Raw genomic sequence first — 14,273 nt, 5'->3', positions numbered from 1 at the left:
TGCTTATCCATCCATAAGTCACATGTGTACTGCCAAGCTGTGTGATCTCCGCTGTAACACACGCACAGAAACTGGTTGTACTGAAAAGGATTTTGTACAGACACAAACAGAATTTCTCATTTTCTCTTCAGACACCCAGTGGAGAATGCCAGCCCTCCCTGGCGAGTTGCCAGATCCACAAGCCCCCAGCACAGGGCTCATGGTTTCCCCAAACACAGATGCCATCAGAGGACGCGCCCCTCTGGGCTTGCAGTCTGACCCCGGGGGTCTGCGGAGACAAACGCCATGGGAAGTGCAGCTCACATGCAGAGCTAAGCGGACCTGAGTGTGTGTGGAGGGGCAGCCCGGGCTCCATCGTGCACACTGCCCCATGCCCAGAGCCCCAGGCCTAGCAGCCTCACCACAGCAACAGCATCACAAAGCTGCTCTCGCGAGACGTGCTTGGTGACAAAGGGACAGCTTTTCTGCAGGAGAAGGATGGACTTCAAGGCCTCAGCTGTGCAGTCGGCAACAATCCAGCCAGAATCCAGTGTGCTGAAGGGGAAGCCACCCTGCAAAGCGTGGGGCCTGTCATGGCCAGGGCGGACGGCCGAGCCCGTACCCTGGTCGTCAGGACCTCCCAAGGTGAGAGCACCCTCTTCCCCAGTGCAGGGGCCCAGCCACCCGAGGTGCAGCTACAGCTTCACCCACACACACGTGGACAGGCCTCCCAACCCACTGTGAGAAGGCACACACACTGTGTCCACGCTCCCACACACCCAGAGGAGCTGCCCTCCACCCTCTGCAGCACCACGTCACCCTGATCCATGTTCCGACAGAACGTGGTCTCTGCTACCTGCACACACTGCCGTCTAAAAGCATCTCTGAGGCACAGGCGTGTGCGCACAGCCCCTGACGTGGCAGCGTGAGGAAGCCCCACCTCACACACACATTCCGCCAGTCAGGGAACCCTCGGACGCACCGATGGAACCCCGTGCTGTGCGTCTACTGGAGCAGGAAGCCCCAGGAAGCCGAGGGAAGAGTCCTCTTAAAGGGCAAAGCACAGCCAACCAGGGCCAGGACTCGGGGCAACCAGGGTTGGCTGTGGTACCTTGCTCATCTGGCGGAAGAACTTCTGGTAGTCAGGGAAGTTGTCTGGGACCTGGGAGGCATCCAAGAGGCACATGTGGAAAGCAGAGGAGGTCCCACGTCACCACCATGCAGACACTGGGGCCGGCAGGGGCTGGTACGGTTATGCAGGGACCCGCAGCCGCTGCCCTATGGCCCTCTCAACCATCAGAGCCAAAGGCACCCTTCAAGGCATCACCCCCGTGGCCCATGGCCCACAGCCCCATCCACTGCTGGGGAAACATGACCAGGCACTGAGGTGGAGTGGGCAGGCAGGGGTGCCAAGGGAGAGGTGAGGAGGTGGCACCGCTGCCTGTGGGAAGCCCCACCAGCCCCTGGCACAGGCCAGATTCGGCCTCACCTGGGAGATCCGGAGAAACTCATGTGCCTCCTTCAGGGAAGACGAAAACTCAGGCCTGTGCTGTGCCCCTGCCTGGAAAAGACAACAGAGGCTGAGCTGCTAACTGGCACAAGCGCACAGGTGAGCTGGTTCCCAGACAATCCTGGTGACGTCTTGCCACCACTGGGAAACAGGAGCAAACCCACCTGTGTCTCAGGCTCTTCTGTTTCTGCTGACAAGTCAGAAAGATGTGATGGAGAAATGAGAGAGACAGAGGAGAGAGTCCACACCAAACCCGGCCCAGCCATCCCATGTCCAGATGACCCCGGCCCCATCTAAGGCAGACCCCCATGTGCCCCAGACCCTTCCTCAAGGCTCTCCAGAATGTCACCACCCTCAATCCCACCAGCACAAAAACACATTCTGGTTTCTCTCCAGCATGTGCTCAGAGGTATCCATAATGAGCAGTGTGAGTGTTGAGAAAAGCCTAGAGCCCACTCCACCTGCTAGAAGCTTCCTGCCCTGTTTCCCCAGGAACAGACCTTACAAGTCTCCCTGCTCCTGAAGATTCCCAGATGGCCCACCACCCAAAGCTGCTGGGCAAGACCACTGTCTTGGTGGGACCATCACCAGAGGCCTCAGAGCCCAGGTGAGCAAAGAGTCAGAGTCAGCAGCTGCCATATGCACTATGGAAGGAGCAGTGGACACCCGAGAAGGTCAACTAGAGGCTGAAGAACAAGGAGGCAGAGCCACATACCTCTAGCATAGCCTGGATGGCAAATGAGGTGTCCCACACCTGCGAGCCGTTGGTGCCCTGCACGCAAGGACGAGCCATTAGAGCAGCAGTGCAGCTCCCCCAACCCACCCACATTACCCAGGATCTGACGGGTACCTGGGGGGCCAAGGAGGAATCTGGGGGCTCCCAACGGCTCCTACAAAGAGGTGGGAGCCCAGCCAACTCCTGACCCCAAGCTCCACGCTTTGTGCACCCCTCAATGCCCATGAGGGCCGGAGAGGGGCTGTTCCTGCAGGCAGGTGAGGGTTAGGCAGCCCCACCTGGTGCCTGTGACACTCTTGCCCTTGACCAGAAACACCCCCTCACATATGAGTACACCTGGATGTGGTGGGGCCCAGCTAAGGCCTCAACGGATCTGGGAAGGCCCCCTTCAAATCCCACCCTAGCAGCCTAGTTCACCAGTCAACACTGGTCCCACGAGAATGCCAGTGGCCAAATCCCACTGGAACAGAGATAGATGGGGACAGACACTGAGATAATAGGGACAGGGTTGGCAACATCAGAGCCCTGACCAACTGACAGCCCTGAGGGGGCATCAGAAACCATGGCCTTGCAGGACAGTATGTAGGAAGGCCACCTGCCACGAGGAAAGCCTCCTGGACAAAAGAAACCAAAACCAGTTCAGGATCAAGCCTCAGGGTCTAACCACCAGCTGCAGAAAATACAGGGCACAGAGGAAACAATCAGGCAGATCCAGAAGGCGGGTGCTCTAGGAACCAATCACCCAGGAAGGAAGGGCACCCAGACCACTGGACAAAAGTGGCTTCGAGGACCAGCCACCTGGCTCAAACCCTGACGCCAACAAATGTGCCACAAAACCAAACTAGGGACTGTCATCAACCCTGCAAGGCACTGACACCAGCACAGCCGTTTTGTAAGAACAAATCAGCTAGGGCACCGAAGGACTCAGACGACACAAACAGCCCACATGGGGGCTCGACGCCCTCCTCCTCTTGGCAGGTAGGAGTCAGGGAGCTAGAAGTAAGGCAAGGACACTGAGGTGAACTCTGCGCTAGACGCTGCTGGGTCTGTGTGTACCCGTCCTAAAGGGCCAGTGGCCCACCCGATCCAAGAACACTGCTGGACGCTCCACGTTCCCACACTGAGCCAACTGGTGACAGCAGCCAAAACCCCCACAGGGTGACCCAACAGCTCCCAAGCTCACTGCTTTCAGAGCCCCTGCAGCCGGGTCTGGACCAGGTCAGCCCCGGCCACACCGGGATCAGGCACCTCCACCCCCAGGGTCACACACAGGAAATAAGCCGGGGGGAGAGGCGGCAGCAGAACATCATCTGCAGTAAATGGCACAAAACGGGAGCAGCGAATGTGGAGAAGGGCCACCTGGGAGCGCATCGCAGATGGAAACCCTTCAGGCAAGGGCAGCTCTGCAGGTGCTCGGCTGGGGGCGTGAAGCACAGGTTCCTCCTGCCTGACGCCTGCCACTCTCCTGCATGTCAGGCCCAGCATGCGAGCACTGGGGTCAGTGGTCTCAGCAGAACTAGACCGGCCCATCGAGAATGCCATGTGACGCTCGTCTCCCCCCTGACCTGCAGCTCTGAACCACGCTGGCTTACAGACTGCTCCCACGGGCCGGGGACGCTGCTGCAGACCCTCAGCCCTCCCACAGCCCCTGGGGCCTGTCAGCATCCCTGCCACTGGCTGTCCCCTCAGACACAGGACTGGAGATACTTGCAGCCGCTCAGCACACGCTGCCAGAACTCACTGTGAGGAACAGTTATCTTAACAAACCCAAAGAACAGGAACGGTTGAAAAGGAAGAAAGCGGCTGTGGCCTTGTAGCCTTTACCTGCATTTTCATGCCATCGAGGCCCAGCCTGTGAGGACAAGAAAAGCCCAGGTCAGGGAGTAGAGGCAGAGAGCTGAAGTCAGGTGGCCACCCAGAGCCCGGCTCACCCCGCATATGGCAGCAGGCCCACATGGCCGCCAGAGGGAAGAGGCCCCCTTGAATGCAGGACTCCCCGTGTGGGACACCGTGGGACACACCCACCCACCAGGGTCCCACCGCAATCAGTGACTGACCAGTTATCCTTGTCGGGGAGGCCTTCCTGACATAACCTGAGCCTGCCCCACCTGCCCACAGGCTTCCAAAACCACCAGAAGTGCCTGCTACATGGCACATCTTTTAACTCAAAGATAACCTTCACCATCTTCCACAAACCCTGAAATTCCTGGTTCCAGGTGTTACTCCAACCCCACAGCATCCTCGCCAGGACACTGAGATATGGGATCCTGCCGCTGTGCCCAGGGAGGCCCCCATGCATGTCTGCCCTTGGCTCTCAGTCACACGTGACAGGAACCTGGTGACCCTGACCAGCCAGGCCCTTCCAGCAACTCACCAGAGGTAATCAGGAATCCTGGAGATGTGCTCCTGGAAGGCGGAGGAGGCCGGCCCGTCCACGTACCAGCGCACAAGCATGTTGATGGTTTTTGAGATCTGTGGGAGACACGGCCCCGTCAGGACCCTGCTCCAGACCTACAGCAGCTCCCAAGCACGAGGATTACAGCCCAAACACTGGGCCCCCAGCAAAACCTCACTCTGGGCTGGACCAGGCCTTCCATTCTGAGCGGAGCACTCGTGGCTCGCCAGGCCCTGAGAGCCAGAGACCAAGCGAGGGTTGTACCCCCAGAAAGAGAGGCAGGAAAGGCCTGAGGCATGTGCGCAGAGAGAAGGCAGGGCATCCTGTGAGAGACAACATGAGCTGAGCCAGCTGGCAAGCGACCACAGCCACCTCGAGGGCTGGGGGCCCCACGTGGGGCCCGTGGTGGGCATATGGGGTGTGCCGTGTCTTATGCTGCCTCAGATAACTCAGACAGAGAGAACAGCACAGCCTGAGGAGCATGGGAGAGACAAGACAGACAAGACCTGTGGGACAGGGACTGCTTTAGAATGTTCTAAAGACCCAAACCTTGCACTCTGGCATCTCGTAAGATCCAGTTAGCGCAGCACTTCTCATTCAAGTCAGATGTGCACTCAGCGATAAGCCAAAAGCCCACACAGGATCACACTGCTGCTAAAAGGTAAACGACCCACGGCTGCATTGAGGCAGCCACAGGTCACAATCCAGCAGGGTGCTGCAAGCCCCACAGAACACCAGCCAGCAGCATCGGGAGTGGAGCTGCGTGACACAGCACCAACTGGACTGACCCAGAAAGGCTGCCATCATGGCCCGCCAGGGGCCCAGAACAACAGTGTCTCCTGCAGCTGTCACCCCACAGCTGTGAGGCAGCACCCCAACCCTGCGCTGTCTGGGATATACTGCCTCTACAAGTGTGTCCTCGCTGGGCCTCTGCCAGGCCCCACAGCCTCACAATGCAAAGCCAGGTCAGAAGCCCAGAGGCTCAGAGGTGAGAGCTCTGAGTCACCAGGCTCAGCAGGAACCAGGGCTGGAACCCAAGCACCCCAGCACTCTGAACCCCACAAGGCAAGGGCAGGTAGCGAGTTCTGTGGGGAGATGGTCAAGGGAGGAAAAGCATCCCTCCCAACTGGCCAGAAAGATCTTGAGAGGTGGCCCAAGGAGTAGCATTCCCAACACACCAGGTGGTGGGGAGGGAAGAGAGTACTAAATGTGGGAGGAGCACAGGGGACAGATGGGGGGGGCTCCTGTCTGCCAGACTCGGGTGGGAGACCTCACCTCCAGGAAGACCCCCACTCGCAGCTCCAGAGACTGGCCTCGAGAGGGCCTCCTACCCCAACTCCTCACCCCACATGGGGGGTACAGACACAGGGCAGTGGGAGCACTGACCGGGCCAATGCTGATGCACTTGGAGAAGAGGTCATCTGCCACGATGTGCTCGTACAGCTTCTGGATGGCCCGCTGCCGCAGGCTGGTGCTGTGGTGGCGCTCATACAGGTTGAGTAATGCTGCAGGGGGTGAGGTCATCAGCACAGGACAGCACCTGAGCCCTTCCCTACCCTGTCTTCCCCACCGACCCTCCCTGACATCCTGGTATGCTGACCTGCCCTGCCCCTAGCGCCGTGTTTCCTGAACAGAAATCCAGCTGGGGTGCATCTCAGCGTTGACTGAGGCAGGGACCCAGCTCCCACCCTGGGGCCCAGCACAGAAGACATGAGCAAGGGGATGCATGAGCAAGGGAACAGGACCCTTCCATACATGGCACCCCATGCTGGCCCCCAGGCTACCAAGGTTCCTGCAGGGAGATGGGCCTACACTGGGCTCCACGGAGACCTGCACCTTCTCCCCGAAGGGAAGGAACAAGTGTGCCCTCCAGGCCCACAACTCCCAATCCTCCTGTCCAGGAGCTCCAGCCCCAGGCTTGCTCCAGGGGCAAAGACAGAGCAGACCTACTGGACACGAAGCACACACAGCTGCCCTCCTGGTCACCACAGGGCCCCAACGACAGGGGGTGAGAAAGGGGAGGAGACTCAGCATCACTTGAGGTGCCAGCCAAGTCCTGGGAGGCCCGCCAGCCCCTCAGGAAGCACCCACCGTACACCACACGGAGCAGCCAGCTGTGCGGTGTGTACAGCTCATCGGGGGTCACGCTGCTCCTGTGCGCCGGCCAGTCGATGCTGGCATAGTCGTCCACGTAGAGTTCCTGGGGGGCAGCAGCACCTCAGCACCCTCCTCACCCACTGCCGTCCCAAGGGCACACCCTAATGAACATCCTGCACCCGGAGCCCCATCTCGGGACCTGCTTCCCCAGGCGGACTCTGCTCCTAGGTGACCTGAGCCCGTCCCACCACACAAGCCCCTCTGGGTAGTCGCTTAGGGTCCGGGAAGGTGACTCCACCCTCACTCCTTGGAACTCAGCTCCACACGGTCCCAGGCAAGCAGGCATGCGCAGTCAGACTCGAGGGTGACCCCCAGGCCTGGGGGTCCCTGCCCAGGACTTCTTACCTGGCGAAGGCTCTGGACCAGCGGGTCCTCCTTAGCGCTCAGCCGAGTGGCATAGCAGTAGCTCATGGGGAGGTAGACCTGTCGGCAGTGGCACCAGAGCGTGGAGGGATGCGCAGGTACCCAGTCAGGAAACAGCCTGCGGAACAGTCCGTCAGCAGAAGGTCCCAGCCCCCTCCAGCACCACCCGTGCAGCCCCAGCCCCAGTCAGCACGGCCCCCAGCACGACACGGCCATGCTCCTGTGGGGCGCCGACAGGCACAGTCTGCAGGAGTGACAACCACTCCTCCTGGTTCAGCTGCACACATCAAAAGCCAGGAAACTTGACTTCTAAACTTTCAGGACTGTCTGCGGGTTTCTCAGCAGGGACAAAGGTACCATGGTAACATAAAATGTTAATGGAGAAACAGGGTGAAGGGTCTACGGGAACATTCTGGACTATCTTTGCAACTTTTCCGGAAATAAAAAGTTTATCTAAAACCCTTCGGAACTGGCACATTTTCCCAAGGACTGAGGCTTTGAGGGTTATTTCCACCAACATGTTTTTGCCCGGACATTTAGCCTGACCCTAGCATACACAGCTCCACCAGCTTCCTGGGTAGGTGGGTACCTGGGGTGTTTTCCCACTTTCCCTTCAAGCCTGTCCTCACGTGTGAGGGGCATGGGCAGGCCAGCCATGAGCTGGGCAGGTACCCACCACTCCCACCAACTCTGGTCTCGGGCCACTTCCCTCATTCCCCAGGGCTCCTCCACTCACTTTAAAAGGCATATTTTACAGCTTCTCTGCAGCTGGAGTGGTTCAGGATCTCAGGTCCCGCACCCTGCACACCTTCACCCACCCCTCCAAAACCACTCCAGGAAAGACCAGCACTGACTGCCAGGCCCACCACGTAAGGGCACAGACAACAGTGTCCTGACACCCACACGCCCTCCCGGCACCTGCTCAGTGTCTTCCTCTGCCCACTCCTTACACACTGGACAGGTCCACAGTGCACCTGGCAAGCTGCCAGTGAGGAATGCAGGGATGGCCCCAGAATCCCTCCCCACCTCCTCTCAAATGCCAGCCTTGGGTAAGAGCACCCCTCCCATCACCTCACCTCACCACCCTCTGCCCCCGTCAACACCCCTCAAGGCTGCAGAGGTGGAGCCCTCAACCCTGGCATCAGAACCCTTCACCAAATATGACCTGCACCGAGGTCGTCTAACACAACAGCCCCCCAGCCTCCCTGACAGCTCCCTGGGGGGCCACGACATTGCTGACAGGCTCCAGAGAGCCAGCAGGGGTTCTACCCAGGCTCTACCAGGGGTCTCACCTCCTGAAGGTGACACTGGGGGATTTACACGCATATGAATGTATTCTGGGGAGATGTACAAAATGTTAAGACACTGGTTAGAATTATTACACAATAAGGAATTAGTGTTGATTCTGCTGAGTAAACAGCATTTTGATTTGATTCTATTAACAAGGAAATTCTTCTCTTTTAAAGATACACACCAAAGGGCTCACAGGTGACGCATGCTGTCTGGGATTAACTTTCCCATTCACCGGCAGAAAGATAAGCGCACAGGAAAAAGCACAGCACACCCCAGTGCTGAGGCCGGCAAGGGCTGCATGGACTACTGCCTTCTTGTTTCTACTTCCACAGAGGCTCACAAAGTCCATAATGACAAGACAGCACAGCCTCCTGTAACAACACCAGAGCTTCACACTCCCCACACCAGCAGTTCTCCCAGCCTGGTGCGGCCCCACTCACCTGCCACATGGCCCCAGCCCACAGTGCCTCTCTCCCTCCAGCCCAACTGGGAACCCCTTCCATCTGTCTGCAGGACTCAACCAAGCAGGGCTTCCACTAGGAGCCTAACACAGCCTCACTCCACAGAATGGACTGCCCCCTCATCTGTGTAATAGGCAGCAAGTGACCTAGAGCCTGTCACCCCACTCAGGAAGGCACTGGCAACCCAGCCACAAGTCAACCACAGAAGGGCAAGCATACCACATCTCTGGGAACAGAGTGTTGAGGCCTTCCCAGCTGTAAACGTTCAGGACAGCCAACCAGAACTTCCCCCAGGAAGGGATGACCACAGCACCACCTACGGAAAAGAAAAGTCCCATATCACCTGCCTTACTGTGAAGATCAGCTCCCCAGGGATCACATGCGCCCTTTTTTGCATGAACCGAAGACAGTGCTAAGGGTCCTCAAACCCAGGTGAGAAGCAGGCTCCAGAGCTGCTGCAGACTGCCCAACAGCACAGCTGCTGGGTGCAACCAGCGGCTTCCCCAGATAAGTGAGTCCAGCCCCAAGAGAGACATTCACAGGCTCTACCTGCAGGAAGGAGCACCCAGCACGTGTTGTGCAAGGAGTACCTTTCTTGTGAAGAATGTTCCGGGCTCGTACCAAGTCAGGATCGTCAGGCCCGACACCCAGAATTCTCAGAGACACATAGTTGAGTGTAGTCCCAAACACTGTGGACTTATCCTCCACATGCCTTGGGGAGAGGAGATGGAATAAGAGAATGCCATATTTCAGTACTTCTAAGAAATTAAGCAAAGCTTTCAGCAAAATTCCCTGAGAAAAATCAAAAATGTTAAAATACCTTTCACTGACGTAACATGACAACATAAGAAACACTCAGAACTGCCGTTCCCCGATAAGAATTCACGTACCTCCCATAATCGAACAGTTGTAAAACTGCCCGTGCAGGACCTGCCTGCCTCCTCTGCTTGCTTCCCACCCCTGAATCAACATGACCAGTCCCAGGGCAGTGACCCAACTAAGGCTCCTTCATCACTACAGCACACAGAACAAGCTCCAGAGGCCCCGTCAAGGGGCAAACGGAGGCTGAGCTGTTCTCCAAGAACTCTGATGGAGAATCCCCGTGGTATGGACTTAGCTCACCAGGAGGAACCCCAGCCCTGGATGTAGAACAAGAGGTACCAGAGCCCATGACCACAGTGGGCAGGCAGTTGACCACCCTGGGGGAAGGCCCTACTCCCAGAGTGAGCTATGTGTCAGAAAGGCACACTGAGAAATGGGGAGGGGCACCTGGCCCCCGGCTCTACCTGCTGCCATCTCAGAGTCAAGGACTTCCTTCTGCCTCAGTGATAACAGCCAGATGGCTTTCTGGGGGCTGTGAGTGTCGAGAGTCTCTCAACCAGTCATAAAGCCCAGTTACAACACAAGCTATAAAACCACTGCCTAGAGTATGCAGCCACTTGTCCTGAGACGCCGAGGACACCAGGGTCCGGCTGGCACACAGTACCCAGCCAACCTCCCTCCTACCACGTTCTCCTCCCGCCCACCCCAGGTCCATAGTAGCTACAGTCACCCCACTCCTGACAGGTGTATCTCCTACATAAGAACACGTATGCACACACATGCACACACGTGCAGTAACAAAATGACTCACAGGCCCCAGCCGCCATCAGGGAGCTGCACTGACCGCAGGTACCGCACCATCTCTTCTCTATATCCCGCTGGCAAAGGGATCTGGGCCACATAGCATGTGATCAGGAGGCCTACGTGGCAGAAAAGATGTTCCTCACTGGGAGCAGGCACTCAGCACTGCTAAGCCCAGGCCTCTTTCCACCCACCCTACAGAGAGCTGATCCGGCGGTCTCCTTTTCATGGAAACGAGCCTGAGAAGGCTATTCCTTCCAGCCTCATCAGGGACTTTGGACGTGAGGCCCCAGGGAGCAGCAACAACACATGACATTCCCTACATGGGGTGTGCGAAGCCCTCTCAACCACTCTAGGGTCCCACAATCCTGTCCACACCTGCTGGAAAAGAAACACCAAATGGCTCACCCCTGGATAGGGTAAGATTTATTGCTTAAGTTTTTCTGTTTTATAGGTTTTTTTCTAGCATGTGTCATTTTGCAAATGGGGGAGATGGCCAATGGCCATAAATATTATCCAAAAAAAAAAAAACCTTGCCAGCCTAGCCCTCCTGAATATGATGCTCACAGACCACCCCCAGCCCCACCTCCCCAGCCGCATGCCTGTGGTGCCCTGCAAGGGAGGTGAGGGGGGTGTGTGTCTTGGGTAGGCCCCACCAAAATGCACCATGGAATACATGCCTCACTCTGGCTCAGAGGCATCAGAAACCCTGCAAGACACACACACATGGAGACACATCCTAGAAGAAGGGCAGCTAGGTTTGGAGATGCTGCAGAGATTCACTGAAAAAAATCATCCCAAATCAAGCCCATCTCTTTTCATTATAGTTACGATGCTGTCAAGACAAAGACACACACATGGCCAAGAAACAGAGCCAGCGTCTTCCCCATTTTACAGGCAAAGAAACTGAGGCACGGGCCTCAAGTAGTGAGGCTGGGGCTGGAGCCCAGGGGGATGGAGCCCAGAGTCAGGGCTCACCACAGTGATGCATATATGTGCGCATATGACCAAATCCGATTCCCCACATCACATGAGGCAGCCATGGCACAGTGAGGTCCTAACGCCTTGCCCGGGGTCAGAGCAAGCCAATGCCATGTCACTGCCTTCTCATAAAGACCCATGGGAATAGTCAATGCCACGTGAACCACACTCAATGGGGAACTGTCTATACAGAATCATGGCCCCCAGGAGCATTTTCCAAATTAAAGCAGGAAAAGGAAGGACCAGTCAAAGCTCAGCCAGTCATGGAAAAAGCCTGTATAGTACCTCTGAACAGACCAACCTAAGAAAGACGGTCTATCCAAAGTTCAAAAGGGGGAAGGAAAACACCCAACCTGCAGCCTGCACAGGGGAGGAGCCCCGGCAGAGCCCAGAGCTGCAGTAGCAAGCATGAAACAATGCAGCTGTCCCCGGTGCTGTGCATGTATGACCTCGCCTGACTCTCATCATGCCCATGTCACTGATGAGGTGACTGAGACACAGTGAAGTCCTGTCACCTTGCCCAGAGCAGGCAAATGCAGTGTTGCTGCCTCCCCATGAAGATCTCTGGCAACAGGCTCAATAGGCTCCAGGTGGGGCCAAAGAGAAGAAAGACTTGACTTACCCCTAAGGACAGGCCCATAGGTCCCTGGACAAGAAGATACAATGTTGTACAGCCCAGGGGGGACAAGAGCATTATGGATTCCCAATGCTCCTCCCACTAGGAGAAAAAGAGTCCTTCTACATAAGTTCATAGAAGGGAATTTCTCACCTTACACAGCTGAGTATTTATTTAATGAAACAGTCTCAGAACACAATGGTTTTAGCTAGCCAAATCAGTTCAGTACCCAGAAGGCCCAAATGACTCCTCCTAGGACTCACCAACTGAACCTGCAGGTTTCTGCCTGAGCTCCCTCAGCCACCCCTTCAAGGTAAGTTCACATGCGCAAGCTGCCTGGCCTCCCCCAACCTGCCCAAAGAAAACTTAAAGATCCCACCCATCAGGCGTCTGGCTGGCTCAGTCAGTTGGTAGAGCATGCAACTCTTGATCTCTACAACCCACATTGGGTTGTAGAGATTACTTAAAAATAAAATCTTAAAAAAAAAAACACAACAAACCCACCCATCACCTGCCCACCTCTAACACCTTTACAGAGGCTAGGTCCCCCACCTGGAGTGCCTCTGCCACTCTGTACTGGGACTCAAGAGCCACTCCTCCCCTGCCCCACAAGAATACCCCTGGCCTCCCTCTTGAGAACACTGGGCTAGCGGCGCCTTCATTCCCATCCCCCAGCACCAACGCCAGGGGGCAGCACAGGCACAGGGCAACCCTCCAGAGACCTTTCACAGGCAAGCTCCCGGGCTGTCACCTGCTTATTCACACCACAGCATTCACCGTGGGCCTGAACCGGGCCCGGCCAGGGCCTCAAGGGTGCCCCAGGGTGGCCTCGTCCACAAGCCGGGCAGCACCCACCTACCTGGCAGGAGGAAGAGTGGGCCGCCATAATCCCCCGCCCAGTGCCCATCCTCAGCCTGCAGCCGCACGTAAAACATCATCCCGTTCAGAGCCCCTCCGCGGGCTGTGTCGGCTTCGGGCAAGTCCTTGAAGTAACCGCCCTGCCAAGGAGAGACACATGGGAGCTGAGGGGTCCGAGGCCAGGCCGGGAGCCACGTCACGGACGGCCCAGGCCAAAGCAACGGCCCGGACTCAGCGGTCACCGTTCCCAGCCGCAGTCTGCGGGCACCGCTCGGCAAAGCGAAAGGAAGGCCGGCCCCCCGTCGGGTTCCCGGGCACCCATGTCCACAGCTTCTCGAGGCCACAGGCGCCACGCGTGCCGGGTGCCCGCGCCGACGCCTCCTAGCGCTCGCTCCCCGGGCCCCACCTCGGAGGCCACGGCGGGCTCCCACGCGGCGCCGAGCGAGTTCACGGCCCGCCGATGCCGCTCCCCCTGCCCTGGGCGGCCCCGCGGCCCCGCGCACTCACGGTGTCCAGGCCCAGGCAGTGCGCCTCCAGCGCCGTCGGCCCGCGGCCCGGGTCCTCCTCCCCCGCCAAGTACGTCCACGTCTGCCTGCCGCGCTCGCTGCGCAGGCGCCAGCGGCTGAGGTCGGTGGCGGGCTCCGTCTTGTAGGGGCCGCCTCGGCGACGCAGGCACCTGGGAGCGAGGGCGCCGGGGCGCTCGGCTGAGCCGCCGCGGTCCCGTCCGGCAGCCCGCGGGCAGGGCGCCCCCTCCGCGCCCCCGACCGCGCCCTCCCTTCTCGGGGGTCCCGGGACGCGGGGACTCACGTGCCCTCCGTCATGACCGCTGCGCACCGCTCGCCGCCTGCGCCCCTGCGCCGCGGCCCCGCCAGCGCGCCTCGGCAGACAGCGGGGAGCGGTGGGCCGATGCCCTGCAGCCAATCAGAGCGCCGCGAAGGTGGGCCCAGGGCGCGCTCGGCCGCCTCAGTGGTCGAGAGCCCGACGTCCCAGCGCGATGGGGCGCGGCCTGGGCGGGGTCTGAGCGGGACCGCAGCCAGGGGCGGGGAGGGCCGGGCCGGGGCGTCAGGGGCCGCAGGGTAACTCAAGGGTGAAAGGTCTTGACCGTGAGGGGAGGAGAGAAAGGCGGAGACAGCGGGGACGGCGGCCGCGGGGACCCGGGCTGAGGGGCGGTGCCCACGCGGACACGGAGGGGACCGGCTCCGAGCGCCCGACGCCGCGCCCCCGGCAGACGGCCCGACGGCAGGCGGCGGGGGCTCCGGAGGCGCGCCGCGCACCCATGCCTGCCCTGCCGGCGCCCGGGA

General features: G+C 58.8%; 1 protein-coding gene across 1 annotated transcript in view; it reads right to left on the bottom strand.

The window, feature by feature from the left end:
* LSS (lanosterol synthase) overlaps positions 1–13,888 on the bottom strand; it is a 32,667-nt gene extending 18,779 nt beyond the window's left edge. The window contains exons 1-15 of the mRNA XM_040621771.1: positions 13,780–13,888; positions 13,480–13,648; positions 12,974–13,112; positions 10,528–10,636; positions 9,485–9,606; positions 9,114–9,210; positions 7,123–7,258; positions 6,712–6,820; positions 6,007–6,125; positions 4,600–4,697; positions 4,050–4,077; positions 2,205–2,261; positions 1,469–1,540; positions 1,091–1,141; positions 402–551 (exon numbers count right to left, since the gene is read on the bottom strand). Of these exons, the coding sequence (XP_040477705.1) occupies positions 402–551; positions 1,091–1,141; positions 1,469–1,540; positions 2,205–2,261; positions 4,050–4,077; positions 4,600–4,697; positions 6,007–6,125; positions 6,712–6,820; positions 7,123–7,258; positions 9,114–9,210; positions 9,485–9,606; positions 10,528–10,636; positions 12,974–13,112; positions 13,480–13,648; positions 13,780–13,793 (1,470 nt within the window). The 5' untranslated portion in view covers positions 13,794–13,888. The remainder of the gene's footprint in view (positions 1–401; positions 552–1,090; positions 1,142–1,468; positions 1,541–2,204; positions 2,262–4,049; positions 4,078–4,599; positions 4,698–6,006; positions 6,126–6,711; positions 6,821–7,122; positions 7,259–9,113; positions 9,211–9,484; positions 9,607–10,527; positions 10,637–12,973; positions 13,113–13,479; positions 13,649–13,779) is intronic.
* Positions 13,889–14,273: the final 385 nt, after the last annotated feature.

This window comes from Ursus maritimus, unplaced genomic scaffold (genome assembly GCF_017311325.1).
Source record: "Ursus maritimus isolate PB19 unplaced genomic scaffold, ASM1731132v1 scaffold_4, whole genome shotgun sequence".
Lineage (NCBI taxonomy): Eukaryota > Metazoa > Chordata > Mammalia > Carnivora > Ursidae > Ursus > Ursus maritimus.
This window is presented reverse-complemented; position numbering and strand designations above follow the sequence as displayed.